Source organism: Populus alba, chromosome 12 (genome assembly GCF_005239225.2).
Source record: "Populus alba chromosome 12, ASM523922v2, whole genome shotgun sequence".
Taxonomy (NCBI): domain Eukaryota; kingdom Viridiplantae; phylum Streptophyta; class Magnoliopsida; order Malpighiales; family Salicaceae; genus Populus; species Populus alba.
In genome coordinates this window covers 13,094,919-13,117,322 of record NC_133295.1, presented here as the reverse complement: position 1 = coordinate 13,117,322, position 22,404 = coordinate 13,094,919, and the positions used below count along the sequence as shown (strand labels likewise).

The 22,404-nt window shown below is 36.1% G+C and overlaps 1 protein-coding gene and 1 pseudogene across 4 annotated transcripts; both read left to right on the top strand.

Annotated features, from left to right (window-relative positions):
* Positions 1–20: 20 nt before the first annotated feature.
* Positions 21–11,763, top strand: LOC118042495 (protein ROOT HAIR DEFECTIVE 3 homolog 2-like; annotated as a pseudogene).
* On the top strand, positions 1,731–21,061 carry LOC118042494 (protein ROOT HAIR DEFECTIVE 3 homolog 2). 4 transcript variants are annotated; one of them, XM_073403658.1, is made up of 20 exons: positions 12,225–12,646; positions 13,028–13,094; positions 13,206–13,308; positions 13,888–13,958; positions 14,607–14,670; positions 15,038–15,103; positions 15,217–15,264; positions 15,359–15,421; positions 15,544–15,600; positions 16,731–16,877; positions 16,957–17,025; positions 17,127–17,218; positions 17,436–17,514; positions 17,771–17,936; positions 18,676–18,767; positions 18,871–19,139; positions 19,242–19,338; positions 19,835–20,000; positions 20,097–20,201; positions 20,440–20,583. In XM_073403658.1, the coding sequence occupies exons 1-20, from the start codon at positions 12,502–12,504 to the stop codon at positions 20,448–20,450; spliced, it is 1,977 nt and encodes a 658-aa protein (XP_073259759.1). In that variant the 5' UTR covers positions 12,225–12,501; the 3' UTR covers positions 20,451–20,583. The 4 variants fall into 4 exon arrangements, with proteins under 4 accessions (XP_073259760.1, XP_073259759.1, XP_034906090.1 ...); XM_035050199.2 differs by having other exon boundaries at positions 12,243–12,646; positions 19,835–19,990; positions 20,440–21,061; XM_073403657.1 differs by lacking the exon at positions 18,676–18,767 and having other exon boundaries at positions 12,244–12,646; positions 18,920–19,139; positions 19,835–19,990; positions 20,440–21,061.
* Positions 21,062–22,404: the final 1,343 nt, after the last annotated feature.

Here is a 22,404-nt window from a genome sequence, read left to right as displayed (position 1 = left end):
CAAAAGAGCTTCCAACCGAAGGAATCTAATGCATTTATCACATGATAATGGCATTAGATTCCAGCCATAATAAAGTCAATTATGGTATTAGATACCCATTTCTTTTTTGCTGCTGTTTGTAAGCAGTCCGAAAAAAAAAGCATAACCCTGGGAAAGAAGACTTCAAAAGAAGTTGCTGTTTTTTGAGTTTGATTGGTGATGAAAATGGAGGAAGGCATGCAGCTGATTGATGGAAATGGAAAGTTCAACGTGGAAGGGCTCAAAGACTTCATGACAGCCGCTGGGTTTGCCCAGTGCGGTCTCTCCTATGCTATTGTCGCCATCATTGGCCCACAAAGCAGCGGTATGTTTCTGTTCTTCTCAGTTCATACTTCTTAGTGACTGGTGACCCTTTGTTTGTGTTCATGTGAAGTTGATCAGATTATACTATGTACTTTTTCTTTACGTGAAGTTGATTAGAAATGGTCTCTTCGAAACTTCATAACCCAGATTGTGGCTGCTTTTTTTTTTTGCAAAATTGAACTTGTTGGGCTTTGAGTTTAGTTCTGTTCTGTTTGCGAAATTATGGGTTTTGGGTCTGTTGATGCGCGAATGACATCAAGCGTGTCCCTTGAATTTTGTTTTCAAGAGGTACATTTGATAGTAACAGCAATCACAGTTAGAGCCTGGAGTTTGATCACACGCATGTATAGTTTAATTCGCATTCTTTGTTAACAGGGAAGAGCACCCTGATGAATCATGTCTTCGGTACCAATTTCAAGATGCTGGATGCATACAAACGAAGGTTTGATATTTTTGGTTTTTTCAATTTTACAGTTTTAGAAGGGAGAATTTGTGTTTTTGTAGTTCTTTGTATAAACGAAAGAGGAAGACAGTCTGCTTATACATGTTTCAGAGGTCAAACAACCAAGGGCATTTGGATTGCCAGGTGTAATGATATGAAGCCTTTCACAATTGCCATGGATTTCGAGGGAACCGACAGCAATGCGAGAGGCGAGGTACTTAGTGCTTTGTATTAGCTTTGTTTTGGCAATAGTGGCTTGTTACATGTTGTGTTTGATATGGTTACATCTATCCTTTTTTGTTTCTAATAAATCAACAGATCTATCCATCACTCAACTTTTAATTTCATCTGCCATGTTGTTAAACTTTGAGTAATCTGCAGTATTAAGGCCTTTTGTTGGTGAGATTTGTTAAAGTTAACAGATGGGGGCCAGCCCATGTTTTGCCTTTTAAATGACCCTGTAGTTTCACTTCTCACCATCTCAAATCATGAGGGCAACACTAACGGGAGGATCTATAAGAATTTATGAGTGCTTTATGTTGTATTGATTATGATTTTTCTTATATATATTGGGAATAGTTTGATTGTTGCATTTTATTTTTTTCAATTCCTGTGATATTGAAACTGGTTCCAATCTCAAAAGTTTTGTATTTCTTATCGAATGCTGAGCCCAGACATTACTGAATGGTCACAATCCCTTTTAGTGGCACTTCTTTACGGTTTCAAGCTGTGACTGCATGCTTATAGAAGGCTAATACTATGCAAAAATCTTGGTGCTACTTGTAATCTGGGATGTGTGCTGTTTCAGGACAACACTGCGTTCGAGAGACAAAGTGCCTTGTTTGCTTTGGCAATTGCTGACATTATATTGATTAACATGTGAGTTTGGTATGCTCAGCATTACAATATTTAGATTCCTTTTCTGCTAGACATGTTTGGTACTTGTTCGCCGTTCTACTAGTAAGATTCAACCCATGTTTATCACTATGTCAATATACAGGTGGTACAAAGACATCGGTCTGGAACATGCAGCCAGCAGACCTCTTTTGAAAACTGTTTTCCAGGTGCCTCATGTTGAAAAGCAATCTGCATTTACCCCTAAACAGTTTTTATGCTGTACAAACTTACCACTAGAAGAAGCTAATAACCGATTTAGATTATATAGAGGAATATGCATTCAAATATGCATAAATAATGACAGCCTATTCCATATCTAGTGTATATGCCAATTTCTCCTTAACTGAGCCCTCTGTGTTTAGCTGTATTTGCTGAGAGGTTGTTCTGCTGCATTCACTAAGCATTGTGTGTGATGTATTGCACCTAACATAATTTGGTAGCAGAGCACACACTCTAGCCGTTTGGCTATGGTGAGCGTTGCTTGTCTTAGGTTTATATATTATGTGTGATAATCTATTATATGTCTTGCATTCAGGTCATGAAACGTCTATTCAAGCCCCGTAAAAGAACATTGCTATTTGTTATACGTGATCACTTAAAGGTATGGAATTTATGTCCTTCAAAGAAGAAACGAAATCACCCTGTGTTCCATTCTTTGAATGCATCATTTGGTCCAATACTGAATCTACACCCCCTTTTTTTTATTGTCTCTGTAGACTCCATTTGAATATTTGGAGACTGCTCTCAAAGAAGATATAGATAAGGTACTTCTGTGCATATTACTTATATTCAATTTATGCCCCTATCGTTTTGGGTCAATTGTTTGTTTCTTCCAGCATTAAGTCACAATCTCTACAGATATGGGATTCTGTTGCTGAACCTGAGACTTCCAGGAGTGTTTGTTCTCAGTGATTTTTTTAATGTGCGTAAGTTATCATCTCCATCTTCATGCCATTGACATCTATGCTTCATATGCAAATATTTTGTTTAATTGGAACATAACTCAATTTACTTCCTACTAATTGACATGAAGGTGGAGATCGCTGCTTTGACTAGCTATGACTATGAAGAGGAGAATTTCAAAGAGCAGGTAGCTTTACACTAAGAAATAGCAACTTATAAATTATCTAAACTTAAGTTCAACATTTCTGTTTTTCTAGAGTTTTCTGTGTTATTTTTTTCTCGAATCAAGGTTCTCCCTAGCTTGCTGGAAGTTGTAGCCCTCATTGACTGCTTCATTTTCTTTGTCAATGGACGATGCCGTCCATTTCTTGGTTTTCAAAAAATGACAACAAACCTAACAGTGCCTGCTTCAAGTCCACTAAATCCGTCTCTTTAATTTAATTTTGCTAATTTAAAAAGTAACTGTAAACTGTATAATCAATCTAGACATGATACTAAACCACTTGATGCTTATATATTACACTTAATTATGCTTTGACTGGTCATGTAACATATAGAGTGATTTATGAACACTGGGAGTAAATCGCATGATGAGGGGACAACGACTATCAGGTCATGTGATAATGTTGGATTTTTGTCTTTAATTTTTGAATGATTTTGCATGAATCTAACAAGTGTGTGACATGGCCGTATTATCTCCAATTTTTAGTCATGTAAATCTTGTTTTGTTTAGGGCATAAGTTGCTGAACTTTTATACTTCGTGGTGTGTCTGGATTTAATGAGTATAAAAGAAAGCAAATAGTGGTCTATAGCTTGTGACAACCAATATGTAGAGAGATATTTAGGGTTAAGAGACGTTTGGATTTTTGATGGAGTTATACAGCGGTGTGTTCTTTTTTCATATGGAACCGAAAGTACTTTTATTTGTTTTTATGTTTTAAAAATATTTTTTTAAAAAATTAAATATTTTTTATTTTTTTCTTTGCTTCAAATTAATATTTTTTTGATGTTTTTAGATCATTTTTAATATTTTGATGTCAAAAATAATTTTTTTAAAAATAAAAAAACTTCATGTATTTTCAAATGAAAAGCACTTTGAAAAGCAATTGTTACCACACTTACAAACACCCGTATTTTTCATGAATTGTTTGTTGTCATTTGTTAAGGAGTTATGTTGAACGATATTTTCATTTTGAAGTACAGCTTCCTGATTGAGAGATTTATTTAACGGAGAGCTTTAAGTATTTTTGTATTTCTTTTGGCTTTCTGAATTGTGTGCCGCCATGTCAAAGAATTTGATGCTGGCTTTGAGATATATCTTTGAGTGTTTATTGAGCTTTTGGGATCTTTTAGTATTGCTCTTGAGGTTGATTGAACTTGTGTAAAATATGGGTGTAACTAGTTTTTGGATTGAAGTGTTGCTCTTGATCTCTTTGAATCTTGGTGTCATCTTCTCCGGTGGAGTAGTCAATTTTCCAATTTTTTCTTATGTTTTCTGAATCTTATTGGAATTACAGAATTCTATTTTAAGATTCTAGGCAAATCCCTAACACAATGTGTGCGCGCGCATGCCTCAGATGAGGACTCAATAATTTATTAACTATTAAGTATAAAACTAAAGGACATAGTTTTTTTCATTGTAAATAATTTAATTGTTCATCCTTTCACGTATTATTGAGGATGGATTGTGCAGTTTTTTTTGTTTTTTCAATTAGGTTCTTATCAATTTTTTTTTTGGCAATTTAGTCTTAATTGAAGACCAATTGATTTTAATTTCTTATGAAAGGGTGAGATTGAAAGAAAAGGGACCTAAATGAAAAGGGCGTTAAACATGGGATGGTGTGCCATATAGTTTTCAAAAAACATGTACTTTTGGTCCTTAAACTTAAAAAATAATATAGACTGTACAATTTTGGTATCTAAATATTTTTTAAATTTAATTTTGGTATAAAAAGTTTATTTTGTTATTTTTTTGTCCCTAGCCGAAAGAGGAGGGAGCAAAGGTCATCAATTTCAACGATACAGAGAGAAATATATCGTTGACGCCGATTTAAGCCATCAAAACAAACGATATTGTTTCTTTTGATGAGGGGGATTCAAAAAAAATTATTTATATTTAGATTAATACCTTTTTTTTTTTTTTTTTTTTTAGAGAGCCTCTTTTAAACAATATAAATGCATTGAAAAAACCTTTATATATCATTTTTTTTATAAGAAATTAAAATATTTGACCCACTACGGAGTGTTGGTGACATAACTAATATAATCTATATAATGTCTTTTAACAAAAAAAAAATTTTTGACATCATTGACACTTACAAATTGGAATTACATGCTTTTAGCCTTATATGATGTTTTTTACAGGTTGCTCGTCTAAGGCAGCGGTTCATTTCTCCAGGAGGTCTCACTGGTGATCAGAGGGAAGCTGAACCTGCTTCAGGATTTTTTATCCGTGCAGAGAACATATGGAAAACCATAAAAGATAACAAGGATCTAGATCTCCCTGCTCTTAAGGTTTATAAGAGCCTTTTTCATGTGTGAATATATATAGTCAGGGTTTCATGTGAATATATTTCTCCATTTTGTTTTCAGGTGATGGTCGCTACTGTTCGATGTGAAGAAATTGCCGAGGAGAAACTCAGACAATTTACTACTGATATTGATGTACTTAATTGAATCTAACTTTTCTTTTTTTCTCTTTCCATCATTAAATGTTACTTCAACTAGTGAATATCAGACAGGACTAAATTGATTCCTTACAGGATTGGTTGGCGTTGAAGAGGGCTGTTCAAGCTGGTCCAGTATCTGGGTTTGGAGCAGCCCTCGGTTCTACATTGGAAACCTATCTTTCACAGTAAGTAGGTGGTGTCAATTCTCTACAATCATGTGGTACCATGTTCAATATTCATCCAACATCTGTGTGATATCCAACTTGATTTCCTCAATTGTTAAACTCGGGTGCTCATAGCCTTTGATTGCTTTAAATTCCCAACCAATTGTCAGCATTATGTGTCTAAAGTCTTGGAGTATGCTTCTTGTTCAACATGATTCAGAATCTCTTAATTGTTTGTATTTTCTTAATAGATATGACACGGAGGTGATTCATTTTGACCAAGATGTACGGAATGCAAAACGGCGGCAAATGGAGTCACAAGCATTGGAGGTAAGGCTCGAGTGTGTATATTTTTCTTTTTTGATTTTTCAACCAACCTTTTCCCATTACGAAACTGAATAAAAGCTTCTCTTTTGATGTTGGATATATGGCTCTAGTGATGTGAACCTGGTTTTGTTTCTTTTGCCAACCTTTTTTTATTTTTCCTCTGTCTCTTCTTTGTGAATATCATAGTCTCATATTCATACTTTATACTGTCTTTTAGTTCCTTAAATACAATACTCTTATTTAAACAAAAATGTAGGTGGTACGCAATGCTTATGATACCATGTTGGAACATTTGTATTCCAACACGCTTGAAAGCTTTAAAACTAGTCTAGAACAGTTACTGAACGGAGGAGAAGGATTTGTTGCTTCTGCTCGTACCTGTGCTCAATCTTGCTTCCTTCAATTTGATAAAGGATGTGAAGGTATTTTGACTCCAACTAGCAAAAAGATTTTATTCTGTGGCATTATTCAACTCTTTTGAATTGAGTTTAGATTCTTTAGGCGTTGATATTTGTAGTTTGTGCTTTAGGCACAACTAAACATCCTTGGCATAAAAGATTTTATTTTTATTTGCTCTGCAATGGATACAATTTTAACTTTTTCCTAGAATGGCAAGCTTTAAAACTCTTACTTTTCTATAATTATTCATTTTTACAAATTTTTGCTTTGGCTTGGATATGAAAAGCATCGCCATAAATGATAATTGGTTTTTTGGAATCTGAATGGCGTAGGCCAACATTTGATGACAGTAATAGCATAAATGCAGTTTTTGGCTCAATGAATGTGTGCATAGGTCATGTTTTTAAAGCCTTACTTTTTTTTCTGTGGAAGTAATCTGAATTGTCCTGCCATTTCTGTTTGTATGATTTTGGTTAGGGTCTTTGCAACTGGTCCTCTCTATCCGAACTCTCAATCTTTTCAAGTTATTTTAGTTCTCACAGAAACTAACTAAATGATACTTCATCTAATAAATTCTTTGGCTAAGATAAACGGCCGAAAAAAGCAATTTAATGGGCAAAGTAAAGGGCATCACTGCAACTTACTGAAGCTGTTGCTGCTATTAGAATGCATCCCGCTATGGTGTTAAAATCGCTTACATATGCTTGGTGTTCTGTGTGATCTACTAATTTTGCTTCCTGAATTTGGTGAATACTTCATCATCCTGTCTCAGATGCTTTCATAAGACTGAGTGGGTGGAATGTTTCGGGAGTCAGGGGAAAACTTAGTCGCCATATGCTGTCAGAAATGATGGCAAAACATGTGGTAATTTCCTCGGTTGATAATGCAATCCGTTACTGCTCCTTAATCTAAGCATATCACTCTGCTCAATAAAACAACCCAATCTTATAATGTTATTCCAATGCAGAAACAATTCACTGATGTGCTTGCTGATAAAGTACAATCCTTATTCGAAGCTGGTGAGGCAGATACATGGGTGTCAGTAAGAAATCTTCTTGCGAGCAAGACTGACGTTGCTGAATCAGAACTTTCAAATGCTCATGTTGATTTCGAGGTGCCCAGATCCGAAATTGACACAAGATTGGGATATTTGAAGGAGAATGCAAGAAGTGTGGTGGAGAGAAAGGCAAGAGAATCTGCAGCTACAGGAAGAGTTTTGATGCGCATGAAGGATAGGTGGAGTGCTCTCTTAATTGCTTTTCCGTTTCCTTCTTTCAATTACTTTTCTGCTCATTAAAGCTTTGGATCGTATCCTAGGGTTTTAATTCATCTAATTAAACCCAGGTTCGCAAAGGTTTTCAATCATGATGAAAACTCAACGCCGAGGGTTTGGACTCCGGAACAAAACATTGAAGAAATTGAAAGGAGAGCCCTCTCTGCGGTAATATGCCTACATTTTGTAATAATTGGTTGCTAGCATGTTTAATTGCTTGCACTTTTGATGGAGGACAAGAGAGCAAAAAAACAAATAAGAAAATTGATGTAGAATAGAAACAAAACACATCTTGGAGAAGCAATATAAGAGACAAAACTCTCTTCGTCTCTCATGGCTATTTTGTTGCAGTCTTTGAAAATTGTAGCAGTCATGGCGGCCATACGCTTAGATAACACAGCGGATCAGATTGAGAATGTACTGTCTTCGTCTCTCATGGGTGCTGTTCCAGCTGCTGATCCCCTGGCCTCCAACACATGGGAAGAGGTAATAGTTGGTGTACGCACATCACTATATATACATTCATCCATTCAAAACACACGCATGTATCCATCAAAGTGATTTCTGATAGGAATCGAATATGAGGCAGGTTTCCCCAAACGCTACGCTTCTTACACCAGTGCAGTGCAAGTCACTATGGACACAGTTCAAAGCAGACATAACATGTATAGTGAACAAGGCTACATCCGATCAGGTACCTTATCATGAATTGCTTTGTATTTTTATAGTAACCTTGTTAGACCATGTTCTGAACTTTGAACAGAAACTAATATCTATATGGAATGCACCAGCGCTGTTTCAGAATTGCATAACATGTTTTATTTTCCAACTGAAGTTTCTTATCTTGAATCTAACTAGCACCCTAACATGTCATGCTTGGTATTTTCCTCAGGAAGCTCGTAAGCAGCTAAAAAAGGTGTTCAGCTTCGTGCTGTTAGTGCTGTTAGTGATGATCATGACATATGGGATAGCTGCAAAGCCAGAGGCGTTAAGTTTTTTAGGACCGCAAATGGTGGCAGCGATAATGGCGCTGGTGGCAAAAATGAAGGCAAGGTGGCGATAGAAAATTGGTGTGTAAGTTCTTAGGTTAAAGACTCGCAATTTGCACGGTTGAATGTTTGCACCTAATCTTAATGCATTTTTGCAATGGTAAATCATGTAAAAGATCTGTCATTTTATTGCCCCCATTGAATTATAATTGAACTTATTATAAACCAACCAATCCATGTTGGTAAAATGTATGGAGAGAATCAACTGGAAACAGAGAGATTTTTCTCACAGCCACTCCATATATAAATAGCCATCTCACTTTTCTTTTCTTTTTCTTTTTTTTCTTTCGATTCTGACGGGTGAATGTGCATCCTGACATGGTTCTTATATACACCATAAAATACAGAGATTGCTCCTCAGATTTGCAAAATAGAATTTGATTCTATCACTTTTAGAAAAATTAAAAACACGAGGGACCAACATCAAACATAGCCAAACAAACGCAGCCTTTTTCTTACTTGGGCACGAAAAATTACACTCTGGTCCCTATAATTTTACTTTTTTTTCTTTTTTGGTCCTTTTTTTGGGTTTCATATTTTAGTACTAAAACTTTATTTCTTTTATGTTTTAGTCCTTGCATTTTGAAAGGTGAGAGAGAGTCGTTGAAAAATCAGGGAAGTAGATTGAGAGTGATTGATCTGGCCACATTCTAGCTACCAAACATGGCTAGGAGGGGTGTTTATTGTGATGTTTTTTGAAATTTTCATCCACCGGCAACAGCATATCAATTAGAGAAGAATTTATTTTTTTAATTTGATTTAGTTTTTTTTTTTAACTAGTATAGAGGTTTTTTAAGATAAAAATTGATTTATTAGAATTATTAATGTGTTTATTAGGTACTTTAGATGAAAATATATTTAAAAAAGGGTCATCTCCTGCCTCAACTTTCCAGCCACCTCTTGATCGTCGAAAAACTGAACCATTGACAACATGTTTTCCGCCTTTAAACATTGAAAACAAATCAAGAAAAACATGGAGCATAGGCTGTTACTTGTAGGGCGCACGCTAGGCCCTCATCTTCCTTCGGACAGCTTGTCGGACAATAGTTTAGGCCCTGAAGACATGCCTTTTTTCTAAGGTTTTTTTTTTTTTCTGTTTTTTTAATAGTTATAACTGTCAATCTTTGTTCATTTATCTCAAGGGTTTGATTTAAATTGCTTAGGTACTCGCACGCTAGCCTTCTGTTTGATGAAATTGTGAAATTTTATAATTCTCCTTGGCATGCTCCGGTAATGGAGACTAGCGGCACTCGATGGCAAAGTAATATGACTGCAGAAATAGTTTAAACCTGAAGGAAAAACTTCATCTAACTGATATTGATATGCATGAGTTATAAACTCCCAAAAACTGTCTGAATTAGGTTTGATTCCGTATGAGATTAGTTTTATTCTCTCATGGACTATCAAAAATCTTGTATCCCTCTATCACTAGAATCAATTAAGGTATACATTCTCAGGATGCGTTCCTTCACCTCGTCTTCTTAGGTGACCACTTGCATTCTGTACTCGTGGCAAGAAATCTCAAACTGTTACAGTTTTACTCCAGAAGATTAATGCTAGTTAAATGAATACTTCATATGAACAAAGAGATTGCCTGGGATATAGAAAAAAGATAATTAAAGACTAAATGACGGGAAGCGACTACAACTTTTTAAGATACTGCTAACATAGCCCATCCTTCTATGATTAAATTGCGTTCATATGATTGGTGAGCATCTTTCATTACTAATTCAGTTTCCTGGACTTGGCAGTTACCTTCAATATTGTGCTCTTTCAGATGCTGCATTCAACAGAGTGAAGTGGAATGCTTCGAAATTCCGCGAAGAACTTATTTGTCATATGTTGTCAGAAATGATGGCAAAGTACAAAGGTATTTCCTTCACTGATATCACAATCCGTTAGCGTTCTTGGTTCTATGGATGTCACTCTACTTAATCAAATTATCAAATCTTGTTATGTTACTCCTGCATAGAAACAAATAACGCATGCGCTTGCCAAAAGAGTAGAATCCTTATTGGAAGCTGGTGAAAGAGATACATGGGCATCAATAAGAAATCTTTTTGAGGGCAACACTGAGGCTGCTGTATCGGAGTTTTCAGATGCTGCTGTTAGTTTCAATTTGCACAGTTCTGAAATCGACACTAAATTGCAACATTTGAGGGAGCATGCCAGAAAATTATTGGAGATGAAGGCAAGAGAAGCAGCAGAAGCAGGGAGGGTTCTGATGCGCTATGAAGGATAGGTACATTACATCATTGTAGCTGTCTTCTTTTTTCAAATTTTGTTTTTTTATTAAAGATTTGGGGCGTATTCTAGGTTTTCACGGGTCCTCAGTCATTATGAAAACTCAATTTCATGGTATGATTGGTTTACAGCAAGAAACCTCGTTGAAATTGAAAGGGACGCCCTCTCTGCGGTAATATTTCCTACATTTTGTATAACTAATGGCTGCAGGGATACTTCATTTGTTATATACTTTGAGTAATCTCTGAATGTCTCCTGATTATTTTGTTAGTCTTTGAGAATATTATCAATCATGGCGGCCATACGCTTCGATGATATGCCTGATCAGATTGAGAAGGTACTGTTTTCCTATCTTATGGACAGAAAGTTCCTGATCCATCTTTGCAAAATACGCACATGGGAGCCACACTGGACACATGGAAAGAGGTAATAGTTGGTGAATGTGTGTCAATTTATATTTAATTATGCTTATTGGTAAGCAAATGTAATGCAATTAGGTTTACACGTCTCTGTGTGAAACTGGTTCCACATAATAATCAAATATGAGCAGGTTTCTCCAGAAGCTACCACGCTACTTGAACCAGAGGATTGCAAATCATTGTGGATGAATTTCATAGAAGAGATAGAGCCTATGGTGACCGGATTTAGATCCCGTCAGGTATATTTTACTCTGGTATCACATTACATGTTCATTTGGTAATTTGATTGCATTCAGAATATCTGTTTGAATGTTTTTTTTACTAAAAACAAAAACTTTAAACTGAATTTATTAGAACATTCTCGGTTTATCATTTGCCATCTTCCATTTATATACCAATTAAAGTTCCTATACTTATAAACTTAAGCACTGAAACCACGAAAATGTTTTAAGATTTTGATTAAAGTTTTTATGACTAGAAATTTATGCATCACTCGAAATGTAATACTTGGTGTTTCCTTCAGGATGCTCGTAGGCAAACTCGAGAAGGTTTAGCGGCTGCGGTGGCGGGAATAGGAGCAGCGGGGTCTGCTGCAGTTTTAACTGTTATTGGGAGTTTGATGAGGCGGCGATAATGATAAATCCACACTTGGACAGTTTATATTAGTATGTCCAGCGTGACATGTTATGTGATGAAATAAGTTTATAATTTGATAATCAGTATCTACAAATATATGGTAATCCAGTGTACAGCCACAATCACTACAAAAGAAACCCCAAACTATTTCAAAGAGAGAGAAATATCGGTCTGAACGCTACCTCAACTTTTCAAATAGAGAGCAGTCTAAATTGTCCAACGGTACGCGAGCAATTACACTATCATTGAGATGATGTGTTTGCAGTAAATACATTGCCAAGCACTTTCAGGTGGAAAGACAAGCAGAAATTATTACATTCTTCGAAGTAACGACTTACGAGTTCCATGACGTTAACCTGTCATGAAAAATATTTCTTGAGAATACAAGCAAAGAAAAGAAATGCTACAAGAAAAACAATAGTCTTTGACTTCAAAAGGAAAAATAATCGTTCAAAACCCAAAAACAAAAACACTAACTTTATAAAGGAATTGTAACTCCCTTTCTTTTTTCGTATTTCAGAGCTCAAAAGCAAAAGAGCTTCCAACCGAAGGAATCTAATGCTATTATCACATGATAATGGCATTAGATTCCAGCCATAATAAAGTCAATTGACTTTATTATGGTATTAGATACCCATTTCTTTTCTGGTGCTGTTTGTAAGCAGGCCGAAAAAAAAGCATAACCCTGGGAAAGAAGACTTCAAAAGAAGTTGCTGTTTTTTGGGTTTGATCGGTGATGCAAATGGAGGAAGGCATGCAGCTGATTGATGGAAATGGAAAGTTCAACGTTGAAGGGCTCAAAGACTTCATGACAGCCACTGGGTTTGCCCAGTGCGGTCTCTCCTATGCTATTGTCGCCATCATTGGCCAACAAAGCAGCGGTATGTTTCTGTTCTTCTCAGTTCATACTTCTTAGTGACTGGTGACCCTTTGTTTGTGTTCATGTGAAGTTGATCAGATTATACCATGTACTTTTTCTTTATGTGAAGTTGATTAGAAATGGTCTCTCTGAAACTTCATAACCCAGATTGTGGCTGCTTTTTTTTTTTTTTTTTGCAAAATTGAACTTGTTGGGCTTTGAGTTTAGTTCTGTTCTGTTTGCGAAATTATGGGTTTTGGGTCTGTTGATGCGCGAATGACATCAAGCGTGTGTCCCTTGAATTTTGTTTTCAAGGGTACATTTGATATTGACAGCAATCACAGTCAGAGCCTGAAGTTTGATCACACGCATGTATAGTTTAATTCGCATTCTTTGTTAACAGGGAAGAGCACCCTGATGAATCATGTCTTCGGTACCAATTTCAAGATGCTGGATGCATACAAACGAAGGTTTGATATTTTTGGTTTTTTCAATTTTAGAGTTTTAGAAGGGAGAATTTGTGTTTTTGTAGTTCTTTGTATAAACGAAAGAGGAAGACAGTCTGCTTATACATGTTTCAGAGGTCAAACAACCAAGGGCATTTGGATTGCCAAGTGTAAAGATATGAAGCCTTTCACAATTGCCATGGATTTCGAGGGAACCGACAGCAAAGCGAGAGGCGAGGTACTTAGTGCTTTGTATTGGTGCTCTTATTTTAGCTTTGTTCTGCCAGTAGTGGCTTGTTACATGTTGTGTTTGATATGGTATTTTGTTTCTAATAAATCAACAGATCTATCCATCACTCAACTTTTAATTTCATCTGCCATGTCGTAAAACTTGGAGTAATCTGCAGTATTAAGGCCTTTTGTTGGTGAGATTTGTTAAAGTTAACAGATGGGGCCCAGCCCATGTTTTGCCTTTTAAATGACTCTGTAGTTTAACTTCTCACCATCTCAAATCATGAGTGCAACACTAACGGGAGGATCTATAAGAATTTATGAGTGCTTTATGTTGTATTGATTATGATTTTTCTTATATATATTGGGAATAGTTTGATTGTTGCATTTTATTTTTTTCAATTCCTGTGATATTCGAAAACGGTTCCAATCTCAAAAGTTTTGTATTTCTTATCGAATGCTGAGCCCAGACATTACTGAATGGTCGCTACTTTACGGTTTGAAGCTGTGACTGCATGCTTATAGAAGGCTAATACTATGCAAAAATCTTGGTACTACTTGTAATCTGGGATGTGTGCTGTTTCAGGACAACACTGCGTTCGAGAGACAAAGTGCCTTGTTTGCTTTGGCAATTGCTGACATTATATTGATTAACATGTGAGTTTGGTATGCTCAGCATTACAATATTTAGATTCCTTTTCTGCTAGACATGTTTGGTACTTGTTCGCACTCGGGACTGGAATAGTCAGGGGTGGCCATGACAGTCATTGTCCTTGTTAACCATTGTATGTTATTAGCGTTTTTTAGTAGTCATTCTTCTACTGGCATGGCCCTATGTCTAGGTTTGGCCAAAAAAACCTCTTGTCGTAGTCTTCCATGATTTGCAGGTTCATATCGCAGTCCCAAAGTCTTTTTATGGCTTGAAATAATTTCTTTAGGCATTTGGCTAATTGTTTATTTGTATGATTTGAAGAAATTATCCAGCAGGGTTATGGTCTCTTAAACAACTTTCTGTTTCTTCTTTGATTTCCACATGGCGCTAATCAGATGAAGATGACGCTTATATTTCAACTTATCAGCTGTCCAGTCAAGAAGGACAAACAAGATTGCTTTTTTCTATATTTTGAACTTGTGGATAATTTTTGTTCTTCATTTTGGATATATTACACGTACAATTAAGACACTTTCTAAATTGTCAGGCTAGAATTTACAGCTAGCTATTTTTTTCAAGGCAAGACGTGCCCTTTCAGGTGCGTCATGTTGAAAAGCAATCTGCATTTACCACTATGTTAATCTAATATACAGGTGGTACAAAGACATCGGTCTGGAACATGCAGCCAGCAGACCTCTTTTGAAAACAGTTTTCCAGGTGCGTCATGTTGAAAAGCAATCTGCATTTACCCCTAAACAGTTTTTAAGCTGTACGAACTTACCACTAGAAGAAGCTAATAACCGATTTAGATTATATAGAGAATATGCAGTCAAATATGCATAAATAATGACAGCCTCTTCCATATCTAGTGTATATGCCTATTTCTCCTTAACTGAGCCCTCTGTGTTTAGCTGTATTTACTGAGAGTTTGTTCTGCTGCGTTCACTAAGCCTTGTGTGTGATGTATTGCACCTAACATAATTTGGTAGCAGAGCCAACACTCTAGCCCTTTGGCTATGGTGAGCATTCCTTGTCTTAGGTTTATATGTTATGTGTGATAATCTATTATATGTCTTGCATTCAGGTGATGAAGCGTTTATTCAAGCCCCGTAAAAGAACATTGCTATTTGTTATACGTGATCACTCAAAGGTATGGAATTTATGTTCTTCAAAGAAGAAACGAATCACCCTGTGTTCCATTCTTTGAATGCATCATTTGGTCCAATACTGAATCTACACCCCTTTTTTTTATTGTCTATGGAGACTCCATTTGAATATTTGGAGACTGCTCTCAAAGAAGATATAGATGAGGTACTTCTGTGCATATTACTTATATTCAATTTATGCCCCTATCGTTTTGGGTCAATTGTTTGTTTCTTCCAGCATTAAGTCACAATCTCTACAGATATGGGATTCTGTTGCTGAACCTGAGACTTCCAGGAGTGTTGTTCTCAGTGATTTTTTTAATGTGCGTAAGTTATCATCTCCATCTCCATGTCCCTTATTCATGCCATTGACATGTATGCTTCATATGCAATATTTTGTTTAATTGGAATATAACTTAATTCACTTCTACTAATTGACATGAAGGTGGAGATCGCTGCTTTGTGTAGCTATGAATTTGAAGAGGAGAATTTCAAAGAGCAGGTAGCTATATACTAGTGAGCGTTTGGAAAAACAGGTCAACTCGTGTTTTTAAAAATGTTTAAATTTTTTTTGTTAAAAATTAATTTTTTTTCTATATGTTATGGATTGTTTTGATGCGTTGATTTTAAAAATAAAAAATATATTATTTTAATGTATTTCAGAATGAAAATCACTTTGAAAAAACAACCGTAATTATACTCCCAGTCACTACGAATAGCAACTTATAAATTATCAAAAATTAACTAAAGTTCAACATTTCTGTTTTTTCTAGAGTTTTCTTTGTCATTTTTTTTCTCGAATTAAGGTTCTGAACAATTTCTAGCTTTGTGTATATTCAGCAAATGAATTGAAAGTCAAAATCCATGGTGTTTGCTATAATGGGGGGTATGTGTTGCAAGTAGAGCAGGATGTGACATCCTTCCATGAGATAGGTGAATCTTCCCCAAAAGGAATGATGGAAGCGGCATGTAAAAGATTTAGAAAAAGAAATTGATATGTAATTTATTTAGAAAGAAAACTATGAAGTTTAAGAGAGATTGTGTAGAAAAAATGTGAGAAAAATCAATTAGAGAGGGATGTTAGTTGTGTTTTTATTGATAAGGCAGACACTTGGCAAGTGTTCGGACACTGTCCAAAAAGATGCATGATTCAAGCTCTGTAGAACAGGTTTAGCTGGAAGTGAAGGCCTGCTTCAAGTCCACGAGTCCGTCTCTTTAATTTATCTTGTTAATTTAAAAATTAACCGTAAACTCTATAATCAATCAATAATTAGTTTAGACATGATACTAAATCACTTGTGCTTATATATTACACTTAATCATGCTTTGACTGGTGTTTTCCCAGTACATGTAACATAGAGAGTGATATATAAACATTGGGAGTGTATAACATGATGATGACACAATGACCATCAGGTCATGTGATAATGTTGAATCTAACAAGTTTGTGACATGGCCGTATTATCTCCTATTTTAGTCATGTAAATCCTGTTTGTTTAGGAAATAAGTTGGATATATATATATACACACACACACTCAATAATCTATAATGCTTTACTGCATTTTATTGACATCATTGACTCTTACAAACTGGAATTGCATGCTTGTAGCCTAATATGATGTTTTTTACAGGTTGCTCGTCTAAGGCAGCGGTTCATTTCTCCAGGAGGTCTTACTGACCAGAGGGAAGCTGAACCTTCTTCAGGATTTTTTATCCGTGCAGAGAAGATATGGAAAACCATAAAAGATAACAAGGATCTAGATCTCCCTGCTCTTAAGGTTTATAAGAGCCTTTTTCATGTGTGAATATATATAGTCAGGGTTTCATGTGAATATATTTCTCCATTTTGGTTTTCAGGTGATGGTCGCTACTGTTCGATGTGAAGAGATTGCCGAGGAGAAGCTCAGACAATTTACTACTGATGATGTACTTAATTGAATCTAACTTTTCCTTTTCTTTTCTCTTTCCGTCTTTGAATGTTACTTCTACTAGTGAATATCAGACAGGACTAAATTGATTCCTTACAGGATTGGTTGGCATTGAAGGAGGATGTTCAAGATGGTCCAGTATCTGGGTTTGGAGCCACCCTCGATTCTATATTGGAAACCTATCTTTCACAGTAAGTAACTGGTGTCAATTCTCCACAATGATGTGGTACCTTGTTCAATATCATTGTGGTATCCAACTTGATTTCCTCAATTGTTAAACTCGGGTGCTCATAGCCTTTGATTGCTTAAAATTCCTAACCTTGTCAGCATTGTGTGCCTAAAGTCTTGGAGTATGCTTCTTGTTCAACATGATGCAGAATCTCTTAATTGCTTGTATTTTCTTAATAGATATGACATGGAGGTGATTCATTTTGACCAACATGTACGGAATGCAAAACGGCGGCAAATGGAGTCACAAGCGTTGGAGGTAAGGCTCGAGTGTGTATATTTTTCTTTTTTGATTTTTCAACCAATCTTTTCCCATTACGAAACTGAATTAAAGCTTCTCTTTTGATGTTGGATATATGGCTCTAGTTGTGAACTTGTTATTTGTTTCTTTTGTCAACCCTTTTTTTATTTTTCCTCTGTCTCTTCTTTGTGAATATCATATTCTCCATATTCATAACTTTATACTGTCTTTTAGTTCCTTAATACAAAACTCTTATATTTTTTAAAAAATGTAGGTGGTACGCAATGCTTATGATACCATGTTGGAATATTTGTATTCCAACACACTGGAAAGCTTTAAAACCAGTCTGGAACAGTTACTGAAAGGAGGAGAAGGATTTGTTGCTTCTGCTGGTACCTGTGCTCAATCTTGCTTCCTTCAATTTGATAAAGGATGTGAAGGTATTTTGACTCCAACTAGCAAAAAGATTTTATTCTGTGGCATTATTCAATTCTTTTGAATTGAGTTAGATTCTTAAGAGTTGATATTTGTAGTTTGTGCTTTAGGCACAACTAACATCCCTTGGCATAAAAGATTTTATTTTTATTTGCTCTGCAATGGATAAAATTTTAACTTTTTCCTAGAATGCCAAGCTTTAAAACTCTTTTACTTTTCTATAATTATTCATTTTTACAAATTTCTGCTTTGGCTTGGATATGAAAAGCATCGCCCCAAATGATAACTGGTTGGATCTGAATGGCGAAGGCCACATTGATGACAGTTATAGCATAAATGCAGGTTTTGGCTCAATGAATGTGTGCATAGGTTATGTTTTAAAGCTTTACTTTTTTTCTGTGGAAATAATCTGAATTGTCTGCCATTTCTGATTGTTTGATTTTGGTTAGGGTCTTAGCAACTGGTCCTCTCTATCTGAACTCTCAATCTTTTCGAGTTATTTTAGTTCTCACAGAAACTAACTAAATGATACTTCATCTAAGAAATTCTTTGGCTAAGATAAACGGCCGAAAAAAGCAATTTAATGGGCAAAGTAAAGGGCATCACTGCAACTTACTGAAGCTGTTGCTGCTATTAGAATCCATCCCGCTATGGTGTTAAAATCGCTTACATATGCTTGGTGTTCTGTGTGATCTACTAATTTTGCTTCCTGAATTTGGTGAATACTTCATCATCCTGTCTCAGATGCTTTCATAAGACTGAGTGGGTGGGATGGTTCGGGAGTCAGGGGAAAACTTAGTCGCCATATGCTGTCAGAAATGATGGCAAAACATGTGGTAATTTCCTCGGTTGATAATGCAATCCGTTACTGCTCCTTAATCTAAGCATATCACTCTGCTCAATAAAACAACCCAATCTTGTAATGTTATTCCAATGCAGAAACAATTCACTGATGTGCTTGCTGATGAAGTACAATCCTTATTTGAAGCTGGTGAGGCAGATACATGGGTGTCAGTAAGAAATCTTCTTGCGAGCAAGACTGACGTTGCTGAATCAGAACTTTCAAACGCTCATGTTGATTTCGAGGTGCCCAGATCCGAAATTGACAAAAGATTGGGATATTTGAAGGAGAATGCAAGAAGTGTGGTGGAGAGAAAGGCAAGAGAATCTGCAGCTACAAGAAGAGTTTTGATGCGCATGAAGGATAGGTGGAGTGCCATCTTAATTGTTGCTCCTTTTCTTCTTCTTTCAATTGTTTTTCTTTTTCCATTTCTTTTTTCTGTTCATCAAAGCTTTGGATCGTATCCCAGGTTCGCAAAGGTTTTCAATCATGAAGAAAACTCAAAGTCAGGGGCTTGGACTTCGGAACAAAACATTGAAGAAATTGAAAGGAATGCGCTTTCAGCGGTAATATGCCTACATTTTGTAATGATTGGTTGCTAGCATGTTTAATTGTTTGCACAGATCAAAACACCAAAACAAGAGAATTGTTATATTATAGAAAACAAAAATCACCAACAAGAAAGGCATTCGATCTTGAAGGGACAAAACTAAGAGAAACACACACTCGATCTTGAAAGCAAAACTCAATTTATTTTATTTAATCATTCAACCACTCCATAGCTATTGTCTGTATATGTGCTTATTCATTTGCGTGAAGCCAATCAAAAAACAAAAAAAATAGTATAAAATAGGAAAACCTAACAAGTTATAATTTAACAAGGAAGCTAAAATCCTAATTTAACTACTAAATAATAAATACTAATATTTTTAAATGATAAAACCTAGAATAATCATTCAATATTAAAACTTCAAAATAAATAAAAACCAATATCCATTGATGCTTTTCATTCTCCATCAACTTTTGAGTGATAGCTGATGTGTCCCGGTTATTTTGTTGCAGTCTTTGAAAATCCTAGAAATCATGGCGGCCATTCGCTTGGATCAGACAACAGATCAGATTGAGCATGCACTCTTTTCCTCTCTCATGGATGGAAATGGTGCTGTTCCAGCTTCAGGAGCTACTCCTGACCTCCTTACCTCTAACGCATGGGAAGAGGTAATAGTTGGTGTGTAAGCATATCATTATATTTACATTTATCCATTAAAACACACACACATGTATCTATCAAAGTGGTTTCTGATAGGAACCAAATATGCGGCAGGTTTCTCCGAACGCTACACTTCTTACACCAGTGGAGTGCAGGTCATTGTGGATGCAGTTCAAAGCAGACATAAAGTATATAATAAACCAGGCTACATCTGCTCAGGTACTTTATCATGTATTGCTTTGTATTTTTTAATAAACTTGTCTGTTAGAACATTTTCAGTTTATGACAATAAGTTCCTATGCTTTCTAAACTTAATTGGAACGGAAACTAATATCTATATGGAATGCACCAGCACAGTTTTTAAGAAGTGCATGATATGTTTTATTTGCCAACCAAAGTTCCTTCTGGTGGAATCTAGCCTAGCATTCAAACATGTCATACTTGGTGTTTTCCTCAGGGCACTCTTAGGCAAGCTAAAAGGGCTATTAAAATAGTTGTCGGGGTAGCGGTGGTGGTGGGGGCAGCAGTGGTGGCAACAGTCGGGGCACCTACAGCCATGGGGATAGCTGCAAGGCCAGAGGTGGCAGCAGTGATGAAGGCAGTAGGGCCAGGGTTGGCAGCTGTTATGAAAGACATAGGGCCGGAGGTGTTGGCGACGCTGAAAGATATAGGGCCAGAGGTGGCTGGGGCGGTGACATCTTTAGGACCGCAAATAGTGACAGCAGTAATTGCGATGATGACAAATGGGTTTGCAAGGCCGCACCAGCAATAGGTTTTGCTTTCATAGGCTAAAGACTCGTACTTGTTGAAAGTTTGGTACCTAAGCTAGAACAGGATTACTTAGCAGTAATCTACTGCATGACTATCTAGTTGTTAGCTGAGATTACTATCTAGATTAGGATATGTTTCTGAATTCTTTTAAGTTTATCTAGGATTAATCTAACTTGTAAACATCTCCTTGAATAAAGGAGAAGTTGGCTGGTACGTTTCTAGTGTTTGTTTTCTTTTGTAATTCTGTTTTCTTTCTCTATAAATAAAGGGCATGGGATGGCAGTAACCAACTAACTGAATTCTGCTCTTTGTTCTTTACACTTAATTATTAAGTTCTGAGTTCTTTATGTTTGTTCTTTTCATCGTGCACTTAGTTCTTTGTTCTTTTCTCTTTTATCAGCAAACATAAAGTTGTTCTTTATAGTTCTACAATTGGTATCAGAGCATCCTTAGGATCTTTGAAGGGTTTGTGAGTGAAAACACGAGAGAATAGTAAGGTTAAATCAAAGCTTTCTGCTTTGAAGGGTTTGTGAGTGAAACACGAGAGATTAAGTGAGTTTTTTCTTAAGCAATGGATTCTGCAAATTTTCCAGCAAAGACACCAGTGTTCACAGGACATAATTTTGGTGTTTGGGCTGTAAAAATGGAAACATATCTCAAAGCTCTTGATCTATGGGAGATAGTGGAAAGTGATAGGCAACCTACTCCTCTAGGTAACAATCCCACAATTGCACAGATGAAGTTCTTCAATGAAGAAAAGGCAAAGAGATTCAAAGCTCTTTCTTGTCTTCATAATGCTGTAAGTGAAGACATCTTCACAAGGATCATGGCATGCAAATCAGCCAAGGAAACATGGGATAAATTAAAAGCAGAGTTCCATGGTGATGAGAAGTCAAGGAGGATGCAAATTCTGAATCTGAGAAGACAATTCGAAGGTCTGAAGATGAAAGAAAATGAGAGCATCAAAGATTTCTCTTCTCAAATTTCGAAACTTGTGAATCAAGTAAGACTCTTGGGAGAAGATTTTCCAGACTCTAGAATTGTAGAGAAAGTCCTGGTAAGTTTGCCAGAAAAGTTTGAACATAAAATCTGTTCTTTAGAAGATTCTAAAGATTTTTCTGAGATAAGCCTGCAAGAGTTGGTGAATGCATTGCAAGCTGTTGAGCAAAGGCAAGCATACAGACAAGAAGGATCAAGTGAAGGAGCTCTTGTTGCAGTTTACAAGGATAAGGGTCGGGCTAAGAACATCTTCAGAAATAATCAAGAAGGAAAAAGAGAAAAAGGAAGAAGCTGGAAATCTGTTAACTGGCAGCAGAACAACAATAACAACTTCATGAGGGGGAAAGAGAAGAAAGAGCATTTTCCTGCTTGCAAATTCTGTCAGAAAACTAATCATCTTGAAGCCTGGTGTTGGCTCAAGAATGCTCAATGCCGAAACTGCAAGCAATTTGGTCACATCCAAAGATTTTGCAAAAATAAAACAGAAACTGAACAACAAGCTCAAGTAGCCGATTGTTTAGAAGTCAAAGAAGATCTTCTATTCATGGTCACAATTCAGGACATGTGTAACTTAGCAGAGACAAAGGACTCATCATGGCTCATTGATAGCGGCTGCACTAACCATATGACAGCAAACTTAAGCTTATTCAGA

Excerpts from the sequence above, each read along its gene's own strand:
- LOC118042494 (XM_035050199.2), top strand. The coding sequence starts at position 12,502 with ATGCAAATGGAGGAAGGCATGCAGCTGATTGATGGAAATGGAAAGTTC. Across the intron at positions 13,095-13,205 it reads CTGGATGCATACAAACGAAG|AGGTCAAACAACCAAGGGCA; the intron begins GTTTGATATTTT and ends TACATGTTTCAG. Across the intron at positions 14,671-15,037 it reads TTTTGAAAACAGTTTTCCAG|GTGATGAAGCGTTTATTCAA; the intron begins GTGCGTCATGTT and ends TCTTGCATTCAG.